General features: G+C 40.6%; 1 protein-coding gene across 2 annotated transcripts in view; it reads left to right on the top strand.

Annotated features, from left to right (window-relative positions):
• The first annotated feature begins 228 nt into the window (after positions 1-228).
• TOLLIP (toll interacting protein) overlaps positions 229-15,314 on the top strand; it is a 36,371-nt gene continuing 21,285 nt past the window's right edge. The window contains exons 1-3 of one of the 2 annotated variants that reach the window (XM_032221769.1): positions 229-416; positions 9,240-9,389; positions 11,370-11,552. In XM_032221769.1, coding sequence (XP_032077660.1) covers positions 384-416; positions 9,240-9,389; positions 11,370-11,552 — 366 coding nt within the window. In that variant the 5' untranslated portion in view covers positions 229-383. Of the gene's footprint in view, positions 417-9,239; positions 9,390-10,868; positions 11,024-11,369; positions 11,553-15,314 lie in introns of those variants that run through there. The other variant, XM_032221778.1, reaches the window with a different exon arrangement.

Genomic DNA, 15,314 nt, shown 5'->3' with positions numbered 1-15,314 from the left:
TAACATTCGGCAGTTCCTGAGTGAGCCTCCCCCTCACGCCCCTCTCCCCACGTTGTGAATCCTCGCCTAGGCCCGTGCTCCCTCAGAAAGCCATCACGGGAACTCGACGTCACCTGCCAAAAGCCGGTGGCGGAAAGGACGACGTTTATAAGACCGGAATTTCCTCTTTTTTTTAAGACGCATGCGCCTGACCACATAGCGGTTCGCCCGGCGGCGCCGGTTATCAAGGGAGCCTCGAGCGCAAGCGCAGTGCTAAGTAGCGGTTGATTTGGGGGCGTGGCGAGAGAGAGGGAGAAAGAAACGAAGGGGGGAATCGGCCGAGTTTTCCTGTTTGGAGCGTCGGCCGATCGGCGAGAGAGGAAGGAAGTCTTGCAGGTGGCGCCATGGCGACCACCGTTAGTACCCAGCGGGGCTCGGTGAGTCGTCTTCGCTTGAAGACCCGAGGACTTTACATTTCTTCGCTCCTCTTTAACCTCCAGAGGGGAAATGGGGAGGGGGGGATTTCTTGGGAATGTGTCCGGAGGGTTCCGCAGTGGTCTGTCCAGTCCTCTCCTCTTTCCTGGCACATTGGCTTACCGCTTAGGCGCCGGTTGACAGCCTGGTTGCCCGTAAAGGCGGACGGGCAGCTCCACCCAGGCCGTGATGGTCTTGTGAACGGTAGGTGGAGTCAGAGGTCACCCTGGCTAGAGTCACTTCCAGAGGCAAAATTCATCTGGCCCGGAGGGCGAGGAAAACCTCAGGGGAAAAAAAGCTTGCGTGGTGGGGCCTTCGTGACATGAAAAGCTCCTCAAATTAAAACCAGCCTGTTGGTGGGCCTAACTTTTCGGGCTTTTTCAAGCTGAGATTTTTCTCCGTAGTAAATGATGGTTCCATGAACCTACAGTTGTTTTTAAAAAGAGGGGAAAAATCCCAAAAGAGAAACCCTTGATTTAAAGAAGGATAATATTGTCGCTTTTCTATTTCCTTCACTTACTAAAGCGTCCTTATAGAATTTGGCTGTACTGACTTTTTTTTTTGCTATCGCATTATCTTATTTTTGACTTTGCTAATAAAGTAGCTTGTTTCAGTTATTTCTGCTTAGTCAGAAGCATGTCGGTTCATCTAAGACAATAGATCTCACATGGAAAGGTTACCTTTTCAAACATTTGGGGTGGGAAGGGTTTTTTTTTTGTCCAAGAGTTGGATATATAATTTTATATCTTTGCCATTTACTAATGATTAATTTATGTGTTGGCTTTATTTTGAGATTGAATTGCTCAACATATTGTATGCTTCTTTAAAAAGATGTATTGGAAGATTGTAGAATAGATAAAGCAATCCATCTAATTGAAATGGCAGTGATTATTAGAAGTCAGCATGAATTTGTTAAGAACAAATGGAAATTTGTTTATATTTTTATATATGTATATAAGTTTATTTTTCTGAGGTTTTCGCGGGTGTTAGTATGTAGGTCTCTAGTTATTTGGGTTTTCTCCCGCTAGAATTGGAGATGTCTTGCAAGACATCTCCAATTCTACGCGGGAGAAAACCCAAATAACTAGAGACATGTGTGTGTGTGTGTGTGTGTGTGTGTGTGTATATATATATATATATATATATATATATATATATATATATATATATATATATATATGATAAGGAGGAGACCTGTGGCTTGATGGCTAAGACGTTTGCCTAAGATGCAATACAGCACAGGTTCGAATCCCAGTGAGGGTATGGCTAGCTGATGAGAGCTAAATAGCTTGAAATAGATCTATACTAGTCTCCCTTTATTTATTTATCAGCACAAATAAAAACACAAATAAAACACACACACACACACACACCACACACACACACACACCACACACACACACACACACACACACATATATATATATAAACTTAGATTGTGGTAATGTTAATTTTGACTTGAACAATTAATATAAAACTATTATTTGATAATGATAAAATTGTCCATTAAACGTTGTTTAGTAAATATTGAATTGGGAGTGATATGTCCCGTAAGTGCATCCATATTAGGTAGTTGCAACATGTTTTCATCAACTCAAGTTTTAGGATTTTACTTGGGTTGAAAAGATGCTGACAATACTTAGTAGGTTTGTAAATGACCCATACCTAGGTAAGTTATCTGATACAATATTTTTCATCCTAGATAACTAGGTGGACCCAGAATTTCTCATCCAGCATACTGGAAGTTAAAGTCTACATGTCTTAAATTTAATAAGGTTGAGAAACAGTTCTAAAGGATAGAATTTAAAAGTGAAGAAGATATTGCTGATGGAGAATGAGTTAATGGCTAAAATAATTTTGATTGAGACAAATGTAAATAGGATAATATTTCTTCTGCTTGTATTTACTTTTTTTTCAATGTACTATCACCAAGCTGTTGATCCCTTTTCCTATACCTGCTTGGCAATAGTGTATTCAAAAAAAGGAAATGCAAATGTTGGCTGCATCAACAAATGTACAGTTTCCAAATCTCAAGGAATGTCTATGGAGATTCTCAGTCATTCAGGTCAGGGTAGTCTCAAAGGTGCTTTTTCAAGAGGCAACTGGACTTTCTTGTTTCTTACCACATTTTGAACAGAGAAGACCACTGGTTTGAAAGAGGGGTCAAAGTGGCCATCTATGTCAAAATTGAACAGCGCTCCCTCATCAGAGGAGGAGGGATACAACATCATCTAGATAGATGATACAACATCATCTATTTCCAATCTACAACACAGTCTTTCAACAGATCCAAGAAGGCTTCACACCCATTTGCACCACTCAGGTGACCATGAGGACACAGGCTTACCTTACATGACCTTACCGACTACTGAAAAAATGCAAATATCCAACTGTCTGCCAGGAGTATAAATCCTTCCATTTCCCACCATCCAGACAGAGCTAAAGAAGCTTCTTGGATGAGAAGCGAAATGTTTCCAAAGAAAAAAAAACAAAAAAGTCTGGTTGTCTCTTGAAAAAGCACTTTTGGGACAAGCTCAAGGAATATTACAATCACAAGAATTTATTGTCTGGACCTTTTCTTAGGTCCAGTTTTATGTACTACATTTTAGAAAGGTTTCACACAGACTGGAACAATTTAAAGAACAACCAGAATGATAATCGGAGGATTGGAAACTAAGTCTTATGAGAACAAAGAGAGAGCAAACTCAGTATGTTTAGCCTTGAAAAAAGATAACTGAAGGAGCATATTGTAGTATTCAGGCCATCTGAAGAGATATGTCACTTTGAAAAAGATGAAAACCTTACTCCCTTACACAGCTGGAGGCAAAATAATGATCTTAAGTTATAGAAAGATATATTTCAGTTAAGTGTTAAAAAAATAGCCAGCAGTCTGACAGTGGCATCAATTAACCAGAACCATGGTGGCTTCATTGAATGTGTTTAAGTAGAAACCGAACTGATACCTTTCTAATCATATATTAATGTATAAAGTTTATTTCATAAAAATAGAAAGAGGTTAGGATCTCGGAACACTCACATTCCTCAATTTTTTTGTTTTATAAAAGGGATTGAAGTATTTTAAACTTTGAAAAATTAGGATTTTTTAATCTTCTGTCCTGTTCCCATTGGAAGTACCGTAATGATGAAAGCCAATTTGCTGGTAGCTATTTCAATCTTTGACTTCAATTTGTCTGCAAGAGAACCAAAATGAACTAAATTTAGCAAATCATAGCCCATAAATAAACTCACAAATACTAAACAGGATAGCCATGTACCAGATATTAGTACTATAAACAAATAAAATATGTTTCTTGTTTGGGACCAACTGGGAGAAATGAATTTGGCCCGTCTGCATTTTAATTTTAAAAATGTGTTGATACAAAGTTGACCATGCCATCTTCATGCATTTTGGTCCTTGATAATGCTCATGTCTGACTGCATTTTTATTTTGTATTTAATATATTCAAGAAGAAAAATGTATTGTGCGTTCCTTATGACAGAGGTCCCCAACCTCTGCCATAAGCCCAACCTATGGATTACGGCCCACTAGTGAGCTGTGAGCAGTTTGCAACAGGGCCATGGAAACAGCGGGTGAGCATGGGCACGTGTTCTCCATTCACACAAATGGAACTGCCCATGTGTGCTTGCCAACCACTTGCTGGTAACCATCTGCTCTGCCCCCGCCTCCTCCAGTTCGCAGAGCCGGAAAGGTTGGGGAACTCTGCCTTATAATACTATGTTAGGCTTCTCAAATAATTAGTTGTGGAGGTATGCAATAAATGAATAGTGCAGAATATTGTATTGATTCACATTTTTATTTCCTGTATCTATTCTTCTGCTTTTGGATTTTTGGTTTTGCAATTCGGCTAGTCACTCTCTTAGCCCTAGGAAGAAGACAGTGATTAAACCACTTCTGCAGTTCTTGCCAAGAAAACTACAGGAACAAGTCCAGACAATTGCCAGGAGTCAGCAGGGACTTGGAGGCGCATGCACACCTACACACACACACATATACATGCATACATACATACATACATACATACATATATATCTATTGCATTTGTATGTAATGTAACATACAGTGTAACAAAGGCAACAGTAAAAATAATGGCTTTCTGTCTGGATGAGCCAATAGACAGAGAAAGGAAGCAATATGCTTCCTCCTATATTTGTGATTCATATTTTCCAAGAAATAGTGATTCAAATTTGAATAAGATATAGTGGATCATTAAACCTATCCATATTGTTCTCTCCTGGTTTCTACACACATTTTATACATCCACACATTTTATGGGACAAAAAATGGGCCTTTTTTTGCTCATTTTTGTCCCCTTCCCTGGAGCACCCTACAAGCCTCTTAAAAGCTATCCATGCCCTTTTTTTGATACAAATGGGCCCATTTTTACAAAAAATGGGCCATTTTTAGGAGGTTTGCAGAGTGCAAAAACTTTTTTTAATTTGCCTCTTCAAAACCTTCAGGCATCTTATACACCGAAAAATATGGTATTCACTATTTTATTATATATTTACAAATTAATTCTTGCCCATCTACCCAAGAAGCTCTGGGCAGCAATTCACCATTCATTGACTTTCTCTCTTATTTTACCACATACAGTTCTACATTCAGCTTTTAGGTTTTGTGGGACACATCCACCTCACTTCAGTAGAACTAAGCATACTGTTATGCACAAAAGTTTTCTTAGTTTGATATTCATTCTTCAACACAGTCTACATTCTTTTCATTATCCTTTTCCTAACATTTGCACAGCTTAATTTTTTAAAAATCCATTTTTCTATTTTCCCCATTTGAATGTTCTGCTGAGGCACATAAATAATGTCTGTTCCACTTATTTGCCAGCACTGTATTTAACTTGCAGATGTTCATTCCACTTTATAAAACAGAACTACTGTTGGCTTTTATAAATACTTTTCCATAGCCATTCCTCTTGTGCAATAAAATTTAACAATCAATGCACATCATTCTCAGCCTCAGAGTTGGTTCCCTGAAGATTCAAACAGACGTATGTGAACAACCAACTACAAACTTGTCTGTTACCGATAAAGACACTGACCTCCTCACCGGTTTATAGAAAAACTGGAAAAAAGAATCAGAAACTCCTTGCCTAATGTAGATGGAGATATATTGGATCTAAACTGAAAATAGTACGGTTGCTGAAATTCTTATGCCCATACCTTTTTCATCTTGGTATATTTTGTAAAGGGAACTCTTAAGAATTGTGCTCAGAAAAGAACTACTTTCTGTTTTGGCAGCTGTCAAAGAACATGGCATTTAGCTAACAACATGACATAATTGTCATGCCTACATCTACATCCTTAACCACCACAGTTCCAATGTTACCAGGAGCATTCCTTACATGAATATATACCCATGAATGTGTTAATCAGCTGAGGGGCATCACTTATCCTTGTCTTACTCCAGGTTTAATATTGAACCATTTGTAAGGATTCCATTCTCACATAGATGTTACTTCTATTGTGTATATGACTTCCCACAACTAACCTCCTTCAATCTTGCCTCGGGGTAAGTCATTATATAATTCATTTAATTAGGGTTTTTTTTTTTGCTTCCTCATTTTTTTTGCTTCTCCATATTTATACTTTTTTCACTGATTATTGAACAACAAAAATCATTGCTTTTCCCCCCAATTTTTGCTCATTGTCATTCCCCCAACCTTTCTGGCTTTATGAACTGGAGTGGGTGGGTGGGTGAAGAAGGGATGGTTTCACATCACGCAAGCGTGTGCATGCAGCTCCATTTGCACGAGTGGTGGGCATGTGTGCCTGCCGCTCACACAAGTGGAGTGCATGCACATATGCTTGCCCACCACTTGCACAAGTGGGTATGTGCCCGCTGCTTCCACAGCCCAATTCCAAATGGCTCAGAGCCCAGTAGTGGGATGCAGCCCAGGAGTTGAAGACCCCTGGTTTAAGTGACCCAGTCACAAGTCAAGAACTACCTATATAGAGGAACAAGAAAAATAATTACATTCTTCCTCTTTTTTTATTTATTTTATTTATTTCATCAAGCATGAATTAGATAACAGATATAACTATAAACATGATTATGAATACATAAAATGAATTTGAATACAAGGAAATATTAGGAGAGGGATGATAGGCACACTGGTGCACTTATGCACGCCCCTTAAAGACCTCTTAGGAATGGGGTGAGGTCGACAATAGACAGTCTAAGGCTAATTTTGACTTATTAGTCAAAGATGCATTTTCCCCCCAGAGGAATGCTACTTGCTCAGTTGTCCCATAATCACCAGATCTGTATTTTAATATAAAACACCCAAGCCTGCAACTGACTATTTTCAGTAGTTTCATAACTTCTTATTCATACTTTTTTCTCTGCCATTAGCATTTATGACATTGTTTTGGCAAATGAATAAATAATCAAATTTTGCAACTCCATATAATCATTCTAAATAACTTACCAATCTGACTTGTTAGGTCTATGGATAATTTAAAGATACATTTTATCTGTTTTTTTAAATGAACAGCAGTTGAGGTTTGTGGCTTCATTGATAATCAAACATGACATGATATACTATAACATTGCATTTATTATAGATAAAGCAATGTAGTGGAAATACAAAGTTACCCAATTCTAATTCAAAGGAAAAGGAAATATCTTTCATGGAAGAAAGATCTAAACTATTTTTACATTATAGTAGCAACTGTGAAAATAATTTCAATATTTATACTCTCAGATGTAAAACCTCTGAAATCTAGATATTAACTTTAGATGAGAATAGATTTTTTTTTCTTTTAGTAATCCTGGATAAATGCATACTATAATAGAGTATTGGAATATTTTATTTGTTCCAATTATCCTCTTCTTCATTGAGGCTTTAGTTGTAGAGTATGAGGAATGTGGGTAATGGTAATAAGGGGTGTGCTGTGAATGATTAGCACATGAAAATAATGGGTATAGTAAGAATCATAAACAACTATTAAATTGAATATAGAAATCGATACAGCAGTTTATTCCCCAAAAAATATTTTAGCACAGATATACATAACTTGTAGCCTATGGAATATTCTGAGACCTAGCTCCAAATTTTGTAGTGGCAGTTAATATATATGGCTAGGAAGGGCAGCTAAGCTCCCATTTTAAGAGGATAATATTCGTTTGAATGACATACCTAGTACGTGAAATTTGACAATTGGAAGATGTAAATGGATTCTTTATGCCATTATATGGCTAAAAGACTAATATTAAAGCATTGGAAAGATAAATATATGGCTTCATTCAATTCTGAACTGATTACACTTGCTACTGTGAGCGGAATGCCTATAGGTGTAAACTCTGTATGGACAAGTATAATGAAATATAAAACTCATTTATACACAATACAATAAGTTTTTAAAAAGCACAATAGCTTTATACATATGTTGGAAAAAAACACACACACATATACATTTACTTGGATATTTACATTGTAACTTTACTGTTGACACAACATACATTTTATAATTTGTATTTTTCACTTTTTCAAACAAACCGGTTATGTATTTTTTTGGCAATGTAGGTGTCTGTGTTTTGTTCGTTCTTGTTTTCTTTTTCTACTATTTTTTGAAATAAAATAAATTATTTACAAATGAAGGCAAATATATGTGTCCCAGGATAATAACGTGAAATCAAATTTGGGTCAGTCTTCTTTATTTCCTTCAACTGAACTGAAATTCTTCTTTGTTCTTGAGGATATTTTGGTATGGGGTAAGCAAGTGAAAATAAGAGCAGGTAATATTTGTGTTGCTATTAAAAGTTGTGTTAATGCTTTAGAATTTGTATGATGGATACCAAAGAATGAGAATACTAAGAGAGAGACCAGGATAATACTAAATTTTGAAAAATATTTATTAAGAAATTGTTCCTGAATATACTTATAGTATCAGAAGGAACCAATCTCAAATAGTTGTATGAGTCCAAAAGGCACGGAGAATTTCTAGAAATTGACTCATGAGGAACTTGGGTACAAGAGCTAATTTTATAGCCCTTTTTACCCAATCTTCCACTGTTTGGAATGTTCATCCTGGTGCTGGGATAAGTAGTAAGAAGGAAATAATGTTTGTATTTACATTGAGGAAGGAATTACAAGAGAGTGAGCAGGCACATGGTTGGAAATACACAAAATAAATCCATGAACACTGGCTGATTCCCTAGCACTCTTGAGCTGTCAGCCAGAGGACTAATCAACTAATTAAGATCATAGAGCTGAGCTTGTTAACTTGCAGTTACTACTTTTTAGGGATGAGCTGTACTGCAGAGAAAAGCAGCTCAGGAAGAGATGGCTTGTTTAAGCAATCTTTCCATTCTGAGGTGAGGAGGGGAAAACAGGTCAGTACATGGGGCAATGCAATATTGTAATGGCAAGCACATGGTTAAGAAAGAGACATTAGAAATGTTGTAAATTTATGCATTGGCTGCAAGTAACTTCCTCACAGTCATAATTGTGAGCAGGCCTCTATTGAAGCAATTGCTAAACAGACGACGTATATTGATTAAGTTAGTAGTTAGTATTCTGTTGTGCAGTATGCTTACTTATATATTAAATTGTTCTAAAATAAAACAAGGTAGAATTATTCTCCTATGGATCATGTTAAAGATCTGGCCCATATGGTATGTATGAAATGCAAAGAATAGTTAGAAGCAGAAAAGAATGGAATATCGGAAATAGATATATTTAAAGAAGGCAGTTGGATGGATGAGAGTCCAAAGGGTATTATCTAACTGGGTTATGTGTTTTCCTCCATAGGTATATATTGGTGAACTTCCACAAGATTTCCTTCGTATCACTCCAACGCAGCAGCAACAACAAATCCAATTAGATGCTCAGGCAGCTCAGCAATTACAATATGGAGGAGCTATGGGTACTGTTGGGAGACTGAGTATCACCGTAGTGCAGGTATTTTAAAAAGTACACTTTAAAATATATGTTTCCATGCCAGTCTATAAAATTAAAAGAACATCACTGGCTTCTGGCTAATCATTATATATTGTTCTTACAGGGAAAAACAAATTATATACAGTAATAAGCATAAATTATTTTTAGAATTGTATAATGTTGTAGTAGTACAAACTATCTCTAAAATCAGCCTCCACTCTGAGCATATCTTTAGTTAATATGTGGTTTTTTTATTAGGAGGTTTTTAATAATCTTACACCAGGTACATAAGACTTCTGAATGGGGTCCAGGAGGTTACAGATTCATTCCTCCACAAAGGACTGGTCTCAGTTTCATTAATAGAGACTGCTCCTGAGGAGGGAAATGGACCCAGAAGATCTAAATACAGTCCAGTAGTCAACATCAATTTTCTAGGCAAAGTGCCTAAAACATGGGTATTTGCTTAGATCCAGACATTCTTGAATGAAGAAGATTTTTGCAGGGCTTTATCAATTTGTACTTAGATACTAAAATGCCTTAATTGCTGTTGGATTATTTTTTATTGAAACAGATATGGGGTATAACCCTATTGATTCTTTTGATTTTTAGTACTTTTTGCAGCTTTTGATATTGTCAACCATGACATCCGTCTACAGAAGTTGTCCAAGTTAAGTGTTGGTAGACCAGTCTTGAAGTAGTTTTGCCCATACTTAGATAGACGTCTCTAAAAGATGGTGATGAGAGATTTCTGCTTGACCCCATCATATTTATGCCATGGGGTGTTGCAAGGTCCCATTTTGTCCTCATGTTCATTGCCTATATGAACAGCTGGATAAGAATATTGAGAAATTAAGAATAAATGCCCTTTCTAGGCTAACGGCAGTCAGTTCCATTTGTCCTTTACATCAGATTGAGGAGAGGCAGTAGAATGCTGAATTAATGCCTGGCTGCAGTAAACAAGGCCAAAAAGCTGAATTTCAATCTAGATGAGAGAATCCCTCATCTATTTATGTAAATAGCATATAGCTTTAAACTTACCCCTTAAAAGATCAAGGTGGTAACTTGAGATGGGAGTTTGTGGAGTTCCTGAATCCATCTTTGATAGAAGAGATACAAGGTCTTTGTGACATAAAGCATCTTTCTCCAGCTTAGGTTGTACCTCTCCTTGGATGGAGGTAGCCTTGTTTGATAGTCTGATAAATTTTATTTAGATTACAGCAGTATATTATAAATGAAGTTTTCCTTGAAGAAGGTTTGCAAAATTTAGTTAATACAAAATACGTTGGCAAAACTGGAACCGAGTGATATAAACATATACCGCAGCTTCCTTTGCTATCTTCACTAACTCCTACTTCATTTTTAATTCCAGCTCAAGTTTCTGATTTTTACCTATAAATTCCCTCAGGGCTTGGTTCTACATTAACCAAATGTCTCTCTTCCGTGTTTTTGAAAGGATTATTTTAAATTCAGGGTTTTTTTTTTACAGATGAATAGTAAATGAGCTCTGCGGGTGACTATCATGATATTTCAACCTAATTTTAGGAAAAAATAGTGGATATTTTTGAGGAGAAAGTAGTTTTATCATTTTTCTGATAAGATATGTCTTTTGGAATTGTTCGGGGTATAATTTTCTGCTGGCCATTTTGTTCACCCAGGTAATTTCTCTTTATTGTTTGTTTATATTTCTCTGAATTTCGTAATTGGCAGTCACCATATGTAAACATATTTCCCTTTGAAGACAATTGTACGTTATCTAGAATGCTATGGAAGAATGGTCTTGATTTTATTTAAGCTTTGTAGAAAATAACTTTTTTTGGTTGATCTGATTAATATTGCAGTATTTATGTAATTGAGCTTTTACATGGTTGAGAGAATCATTATACATTGGACTGAATTAGAATAGAATAGAATTATGTAGATGTTTTAGCCTGGGAATTTGTATAACAGAAAAAAATACCTTAAAATTTATTCCTTTTATGGGTGTTTTTTTTTTCCTTGTAGGCAAAATTGGCAAAAAACTATGGTATGACGCGCATGGATCCATACTGCAGAATACGACTTGGTTATGCTGTCTATGAAACACCCACTGCTCATAATGGAGCCAAAAATCCTCGATGGAACAAAGTTATTCAGTGCACTGTCCCTCCTGGGGTAGATTCTTTCTATCTTGAGATATTTGATGAGGTAAGATTGAAATGTGGTGGTGTTTTAACTACTTTCAAATTGCCTTGCCATTCCAGATTGGATCAGAGTACATATGTACATACTTCTATCAAAGTAATTTCTGGTATTTTTCAAGTCATTTGTGAAAAAGTCATATTTGTTGTAGTAAATCAGTGTTGGTTCAGCTGATTTAAAATAACAGTATTTTGATCAGCAGGTTTAAAGAATTACAATCTATTTGTTTAAGAAGGATAAAAGCTTGTGATTGATAAATGAATGAATTAATGAACTTCTATTGTTTTTAACATGGCCTGGACTGATAAGTTCTTTGAAGCCTCTCTACCACCAATTTCTCTCAACTATGCTATTTTTCATATCCATACATGCAACCCTCCCATTTGTGTTGCTTCCATAATTGGTTGGCAGTTAACAGAAGCTTCCATGTCTATACACTGTAGAGATGTCAACAGGATACCACAAAGCAGAATGTGGTTGATGGTTTGGAGGAAAGTCAGGGAAATTACTATTATACTTTTCTTGGGTTCCCACCCTACAAATGTTGTTTTAATCTCACTGTGTCTTTAGGTCCTAGTCTTTGGTATAGGATTAGTCCAGGTCTGATAAATGCAATTCTTACAAGTGGTTATATAAAGTGGCTAATTTATGCAATAGTTCCCTAAAACTTGTGCTATCAGGTCTTCAGATTTAGTGAGTTGAGACAGTTCTTTGTTTTTACTGGTTGATCATCATTTCATGGTGCTTTTTTAAAAAAACTTTCTTTCTCCATAGTGAGGGGGGAGGAGTATCCAGGATGGGTTTGACCTTGTCCTCTCGTGATTGGATTGAGTCAGATAAGCTCTTTGGGCTCCGCCCCCTGATACCGGGCATGCCCAGTTTTCTGACTCAATCCGATCGTGAGAAGTTGCTCATTCTGAAGCTCCAGGAATTTACTAGGATCTAAAGGAAAATCTCATCTGGACCCGTTGAGTTTGCCTCCCTGCTTCGCACACAGCCCCCTCCTGCAGGATTGGGACTGCCACTAGCCCCCCTGGGGCGGCACGCTGCCCTGGCCACTGAGGACATCCGAAGAGACTCAGTGAGGAGCTGGGCCGGGCAGCAGGAGGACGGGCAAAAGCCTCTAGCAGGCAGCCCTAACCAGGAGGACGGGCAAAAGCCTCTAGCAGGCAGCCCTAACCGCTGAGGCTTGTAAGTCGCTGGAGCGCTCCGTTGCTCCCTTCAGGGGTTGAGCAACGAACCAGGGCTTCCAAACGCCCTGGAGCGCCCGTGCTGCCTCCACGTGGCCAGAGGATCGTGAGGAAAGAAGCTGTTTCTGGCCACAGCGGCATCGGAGGAGAGGCAGGAGGAAGAAAATCCGGCTGGGAGCGCACGTGGCTAGCTCTCAGGAGCTCAAGCCTCTCTTCAGGCACTTTTAAATTTCGCGCCCCTTTGCAAGCCGGTCGGCGCCATTTTAAAGCCGGGAGGACCCACGTGGTCCAAGATGGCGGCGCCCTGCAGCTATCAGGAAGGAGAATCCCAGGCAGCTGCAAACATGGACTGCAGCCCCACCGGAGGGGCAGAAGAGCAAGCACCCAGGTCAGTGGCTTCCCCAGAGACTGCCCGAGGAGGGGGGGGGAGAAGAAAGGCTAAATGCAAAACAAAGCACCTTTCCCCCAGGGCAGATCCAGAGGAAGGGAGGGGTCACAAGCCCTCCAAGCCTTCTAAATACGAGCGGAGGAGGCATAAGGCTTTAGAGAGGCTTTGCAACAAAGCAGCCAGCCATCAGGATGCCCCAGGCAAAGGGGGAGAAAATCCAGGCACTCCCTTATCCAATGGAGGCTCAGGGGAGAATCCAGCCCTGCCAGCAAGGATCCCTATAGACACCTCGGGACTTTGGGGCTCTACTCAGGGGTGGCAATCCCCTATCACCCCTACTGTGGGGGCAGCCTTGCCTACTGGCTTTCCCCTTTTGGGCAGCCCCCCCCTTGCTCAGAGGGGCATCAGCCCCCACCAAACACCTCCCACAGGGGCCCCCAACTTCCAGGAATTAATGATGCAGGCTTTTCAGCAATACATGGCTGCAGCATTTCAACAGCCACAGCCTCAAGGGCCCCCCCTCCCCCCCACCCCCAGGGCTCCTGAATTCCCAGAAGCCCAGGAGGAGGAGATTCACAGCTCCTCAGATTCATCCCAGGAGGACAGTGACAATGAAAGTGAGGAAGGCGAGATCAGAGAACTCAAGCTATCAGAGGATGAAGGCATGCCTCCTCCTAAACCCACATTCACTGGGTTGTTCCAGCCCTCACTGTTTGAGTCCCTGCTCTTCAAGGCCAAGGCAACGGTCAAGCTAGGCAACAGAGCAGCGGAGGCCACATCCCAACGCCAGGGCTTCTCAGCAGAGAACATCTTTGATGAGCAGGCCATCGAGGCAGACACTGTTCCTACGCCCAAGACCTTCCTAGGCCTGATAAGGCGCCAATGGGCATCCCCTACAAATGGCCCCTCACCCTCCTCTTCAGACAGGATGTTCTTCAATGTGGACCAAGAGCTGGCTAAGCTACTTGCACAGCCCACCATAGATGATCCAATCGTGGCTCTTCATACATCCACCAACATGCCTGGTGAGCCAGAGGATGCCTTGAAGGCGGAGGACAAGAAGGCAGACCTCACCTTGCAGAGGGGCCATCTAGCAGCGGCCTGGGCTGTGAAAGCATCCACCACAGCCTCTTTCATCATCAGATCTTCCTTGCTGTGGCTGCAGGAGCTACAGCAACGCACCCCCATAGCAGATGCCCGGTCACATCAGGACATCAACAGGCTGGCAGCGGCCATCCAGTTCTCATCAGATGCCACCCTGGCTGCAGCCAGATTTGCTTCCAGGGCGATCGCATCGTCGGTGGCATCACGCAGGCTGCTGTGGCTTCGACAGTGGCAGGCGGAGGTTCGTCACAAGTGGCGCCTGGCTTCAGCCCCCTTCACAGGGGACTACCTCTTTGGCTCGGCTCTAGACCGGTTCCTGGTTGAGAACAAGGACAAGAGGAAGGTCCTCGCCACTGCCCAGAAGAAAGGCAGCTTCAGGTCAACTCCATACCCCAGACGCTCCTACTCCCGGGGTCAGGACTCTGGTTCCTTCTTTCGGGGTCAGGACTCCCTTAGGGGGTCAGAGGCAGGTTTCTCAGGAGGCAGGCAGTATCAAGGGGGATTCCCTGCTAGACAGAGGTACCCAGACAGACAGCAAAGAGGCAGGCAGCAGAAGCGGCCCTTTCGAGGGGGCGGAGGAGGCGGAGGGGGGCGCTCCTTCCGCAAATATTAAAGCTAGGTCTAGCGTTCTCCCCATTGGGGGGTGCTTAGCGCACTTCGCTGACCGCTGGGACCTCACCTCCTCTGACAGATGGGTGCAGAAGACCATCAGGCATGGCCTTTCACTCGAATTTCTTTCCAGTCCCCCGAGCTTCTTCCGGATATGTCCGGTTTCTAAGAACCCGACCCGGAGGCTGCTGATGCAGGAAGCCATCCAACACCTGTTGGAGATCAGGGCGATCCAGCCAGTGCCTCCAGAGCAACAGGGTCAGGGGCACTATTCCATCCTGTTTGTCATCCCCAAGGCCTCGGGGGGCTGGAGAGCGATCCTTGACTTGAAACGCCTGAACCGTTCCATTCGCTATAGGAGGTTCAAGATGCACTCCCTGCACTCTATCTTGGAGGGGGTTAGACAAGGAGACTTTCTCACTTCTATAGACCTCACTGAGGCCTATCTGCACATTCCCATTGCCCAGGATCACCGTA

Source organism: Thamnophis elegans, chromosome 1, assembly GCF_009769535.1.
Source record: "Thamnophis elegans isolate rThaEle1 chromosome 1, rThaEle1.pri, whole genome shotgun sequence".
Taxonomy (NCBI): domain Eukaryota; kingdom Metazoa; phylum Chordata; class Lepidosauria; order Squamata; family Colubridae; genus Thamnophis; species Thamnophis elegans.
This window is presented reverse-complemented; position numbering and strand designations above follow the sequence as displayed.